Source organism: Octodon degus, unplaced genomic scaffold (assembly GCF_000260255.1).
Source record: "Octodon degus isolate 3935 unplaced genomic scaffold, OctDeg1.0 scaffold00096, whole genome shotgun sequence".
Classification (NCBI taxonomy): Eukaryota; Metazoa; Chordata; class Mammalia; order Rodentia; family Octodontidae; genus Octodon; species Octodon degus.
In genome coordinates, this window is record NW_004524672.1 from 5,786,232 (window position 1) to 5,791,329 (window position 5,098).

Sequence of the window (5,098 nt, forward strand, 5' to 3'; positions counted from 1 at the left end):
ACATTTCTTGTTATACAGGTCTTGCTTTATCTTGGTCTTAACTATCCAGCAAAAAAGTATAAAAATGAAGTATAAAAAGCCATATTAATATGTGGAGCTGTGAAAGGCTCAAGTCAACAACTTCTGACATTGCCAGTCTTATGGAAAATCTACTATTATGGACTACTGGGCTATATTGGAATATTTTGCTGAATTCACGCACCTACAATATTTAAATGACAAAAATGCCCTTCCTTGACAAAACTAAACAAAAAAGGGGATACAAATGAACGACCATTTTGTATCTGTATATTCAAAATAGAACAGATGTACAGCTGCATTCTCTTAATTCAATGAATAGAGAAATTTGTTCTAATAGTGTTTGTGGACAGGATATCATGTCTGCATCTTGTACAATGAATAACCACTAAGACAACAATATGCAATATATTAATTATCAAAACTGCTAGTAATCGGTTTTGAAACTGTCTCATTACTATGTTTCTCAATAAAATTAGTTTTAAAAAGGTAAATATAATTTATAACTATTTTGTAATTAATGTCCTTTTAAGATGAAAAAGTTAATATATTTTTGAATTTTACAGAAATATTCCTGAAATGAATACATAGCATAAGATTAATAGATTGCGCATTTTAAGTAAATTATTTACAAACTCAAATGAATATAACAATAAAAATTGTCCAAAATAAAAATGAAGAAAGAATTTACGCGTCAGTCATATAATAGTTCACTCTGTGCCAAATTCAAGAAACTTATATTCATATAATTAGAATTCTCAAAGTACAAAGGGATAGGCAATAAATACTTAAAGGTTTAAAATTTCTGAATTTAGTTCAAATTATAGCATCACATTTCTAAGAAAAATGAACCTTTTTCACAAGAAATTTGAATAAAATCATACCAAGATACATAAAAATAAAATTGTCTAAAACTAATTATAAAGAAAAAATCATTAAAGCATATACATAAAAAAATTAGCAAAAATAAAATAAAATAAATTAGCTATGGAAGAACAAAATTAAATAGCATCTGATTCCATTATGTCCTTTTTCAAGGAAATGTCTACACAGACTCAAAGAATAACAACCATATACGGTGGACATGGCATAACCGTTAACATTACAGCGACAGATGTAAACACTGGACGGCTGGGTGTTCCCACTAGCACGTACCCCACTTTAGGAATCCTCCTCGCCATCCCAGTTATCCCAGCGATGATGTTACTGTGTGAGATCATGACTCCTTTGGGAATTCCCGTGGACCCACTTGTATACATGATTACTGCAATATCTGAGGACAACGGTTTGCTCTGAGGTTCATTTTCTATATTGAAGAGAAGAAAAATGCTTCTGAGAAATTCAGTCACATCACCAGTATTTTTATACTCTCTTGTGTAAGTTAACAAGAGTACTCAAAGAGTACTCAACACACTTAGCTACTGTGACAGCTAAGACCATAATAGAATACAAGCCATGAAGAAAAATAAAGACAAGGTGAGATCATGATAGTGGGTATTATTTAGATGGAAAACACTCTAGAGTCTGTAGTCATATTTGCAAAGACCTGAATAAAGTGAAAGAGGGAATCATGACAACTTGTGACTAGGAAAAAAGATGTGTAAGTTTGAGTGCCAGGGCCCTCAGCTAGGAATGTGCTTGATATGTGAAGATCAGCGAGGAGAGTGGTGGGAGTGCAGTAGGCAAGAGAAACAGGAGATGATGGTGACACAGCACCCAGAACCATACACAGAGCCACAGAAGAAAAGCACTGTCTTGAATGGAGCACATCCTCAGCCATGACAAGGATGACTGGCTGCTGTGTGGCTCTACAAGAATTAGAGACAAAAGACTAAGCTAGAAATTCAACTAAGAAATAAAAGAGGTGTGGCCCAGGGTTTCTAGCTATTTGCTAAAACACTGTTTTGCATTGGTGAAGTTCAGTTGGTATGCTCCAGGTCCAGTCAAGCGATGCTGTCACCCACTTGCAGTCATGAGACTAAAGCTCCAGGACGACAGGCCACATGCTGAAGAGGCGCAAAGCAGAGAGACCTCACTGATGTGGCTGGACCTCAGAACTGTCTTACATGGGAACTTGTTAGAAATATCTTTTGAAAATGCTTCCAAGAGAATTGCCCCTTTCTTTCCTACTCCTTTGGACAGAATTCTTGTGACCTGTTTTCATTCAAGCCCTTATTTCTGAATCTGCCATTCATTTCTTTAGCCTGGAGCACCACTCCCCACCAATTCTAGGACCCTGCCCTTTCTAAGATGACATCTGCCTACAGTGATCCTTACAAGCTGTCACTTGACCTCTCCACACACCCATCCTGCCAATGACTCGCCCACTCTCCTCACCACACATCACATGCTTTCTTCCTTCCTCTCTGACCACAGCTGAGGCCACAATCCTGAGGATGACCTCCCTTCCAGTTATAATGAAATCTGTCTCTAGCTTCCAAGTCTCACAACTCCAAACTTAACTCAGGAGTACAAGATTTGCATGTGCTGCAGTCCACAAGCTATCGCCACTGCAGCGCTCCACCAGCATGTAAAATTCAACCTAAAATTAATGCAATGCCAGTCACACAAGCAATGTCAGCACAATCCTGGCGCTAAAAAAAAAAACACAAATGTTCACAATCACTAACCACCAAACTTCCAGCTGAGAGGATACACAGTCCCAGCATCCCAGCCTTCTACAGTGCCTCACAGCACCTGTACACACTAATGCTTACAGGACAGTCCTGACTTCCAGGATCACCATTCCAAGGTATGCTAACTAGAGGGAAAAAGTTGTCTCCCCTGGAAAAGGTAACAGTTGGAACAGGGATTAATAAAGAAGGGCTTGAGATTTAGCTATTCTTACCTGTTAATATTTACAATAATTGACATGGATAAATTTATTGGCACCATTTATAAAGCTAAGCTAGCTAAAACTATCAGAAAAAAAAGGAAAAAGAAGAAAATGTTACTAAAGAAAAAAGTATTTTAAGGCTGGAGAGATAGCTAGGTAGAAGCAGCGCTTGCCTGGCAAGCTCAAGGACCTGAGTTCAATCCCCAGTACCTCAAAAAAATAAAGAAAAAAGTATTTTAAATTAATTTCCAACAAGTAATACTTTTTAGTACATTAATGTGTTAATGCGGGCATTTTTCCTAAAGTACTTTATTGAAAGTCTGAATAAAAGTGCTTCTGGGAGAGCCCACTCCCCCAGCTGACAGTCTAGACAGCAACTTCAGGATGGAGTCACTGGAGTCATCCTGCAGGGGCTCAGAGGACGGAGGAACACGAGACATACCTGAGCTGGCCTTTGCTCCCAGGGCCTGCACAGTGGCCATGGTGTGCACAACAATGCCCTTGGGGAACTCTGACCAGGTTGGTGGCTTCCCGTCAACAGTGATGATGTGGCGCAAGCGCGGAACCAGGGAAACTATGTCCTGCAGAAATAAGTATCAATTTGTTATTCTTCAAGTAGTTTGGTGAGTAGCTGGGAACTCAAAGTAGCACACCATATGCAGTGACTTAAAAGTAATTGCTTGACTCAAAGTGACAAGGGGGAAGATGCACTGATGAACAGACTACTTTCCCGAGATGTGGGAATTTGGGTCTGATTTTAACTTACTCTTTTATAGCACTACATTTGCTGCACACACTTGTGTCATAACACCCTAATAAAAAATAGTTTCCTTATAAAATGGGTATGAAGATCAAGCTCCCTAAACTACAGTCATCCTTTCAGGAAGCCAACAACATAGGACACAAGGAAGATAACTCAATGAAAACTCTGAGAGGAAAAAACAATCCTGATATTACTGTTTTCAGAGGATTATTACCTTGAAAAAAAATTTTTTTATTTAAAATAAACCAGAAAATAGATCAGCACAATAAAAGCAAAAGCTGTATGCCCTTCAGTTTAAATGCCAGCATATTAACAGCTGGTAAATCTGCCAGGTGTGGTGGCACACACCCACCATCTGGGAAGCTGAGGCTAGAGGACAGCCAGCTCCAGGGCAGCTTCTGCGATAGAGTAAGTCTTATTTCAGAATTTTAGCCCCACTCATGGGGCATGCTGAGATGGTGACGAGACTGGGCACGGTGTTGCGTGCCTTTAATCCCAGCACTTAGGAGGCTGAGAACAGGAGAATCACTACAAGTCCTATCTATGTAGTGAGACCCTATAGACCCTAAATACAGAAAAAGAAAAAAGAAAAAAAGAATTTTAAAATGTGGTGGGCATGGCGGTGCACACCTGTTATCCTAGAGCTCAGGAGGAAGAGGCAGGAAAATCACTAGGACTTAGAGGCCAGCCTCAACTACCCAGCAAGACCCTGTCTAAAAAAATAGACTTTTTTTTAACGTTAAAAGTAATTTTGGTCTGTCTGAATAGGAATATATCTGAAATATATTAATTTACATGAAATATATGTGAAAACTATCAGTAATAAGGTAAATCACAGTAAAAACTCTCAGGTGTCAGACAACTATAAATTGCAGTCCTCACCTTCAACTTTGTTTGTAAGAGTTCTTTACTGGTGATAATGTTGGTCACCTCTGTTTCATTTAACCCGTGAACAATGGCTGGTCCTCCTAGGGTGGCATATAGCGTAACAACTAAAAGGCAAAGAAATTCCAGTCAGATATTCATACACTTCATTGTCTACCCGAAGCAAATAATACCTCTGCAAGTAGATATGAATCAGAGAAACATTCTGAATGCCAAGCGGTTAATGGAGTCCGTCAGAAAGTTTTACTTTAAAGTGAAGATACTTAAACTGTTCACCTCAGATGTTACTCTAGGCCTAACACAATAGGAAGGAATTATAACTGATTTCTACAATTTCAAATTCTTAATTGTGGATTACTCATGCTAAAATATAAAAAACAAATACAGGGGCCAGGAAGATGGCTCAGTAGAATAAGTGCTTCCCTGGCAAGCACAAGGGCCTGAGTTCAATCCCTGGTACCGCAAAAAAAATAAATAAAATAAGATGGCACGAGCCCACAGACGCAGTCCTAGCCCAGGTCCGGTGAGTGTGCGGAGAGTTTCCTGCTACCCTGCGCCGGCAGGACCAGTCCCAGCCCAGGCGCAGCGTGGGCCGG

The 5,098-nt window shown here is 39.2% G+C and overlaps 1 protein-coding gene across 1 annotated transcript in view; it reads right to left on the minus strand.

Annotated features, from left to right (window-relative positions):
- The window catches only part of Acsl3 (acyl-CoA synthetase long chain family member 3), a 47,262-nt gene that overhangs the window by 26,633 nt on the left and 15,531 nt on the right, over positions 1-5,098 (minus strand). Inside the window, exons 3-5 of the mRNA XM_023723059.1 lie at positions 4,500-4,609; positions 3,297-3,435; positions 1,174-1,324 (exon numbers count right to left, since the gene is read on the minus strand). Of these exons, the coding sequence (XP_023578827.1) occupies positions 1,174-1,324; positions 3,297-3,435; positions 4,500-4,609 (400 nt within the window). The remainder of the gene's footprint in view (positions 1-1,173; positions 1,325-3,296; positions 3,436-4,499; positions 4,610-5,098) is intronic.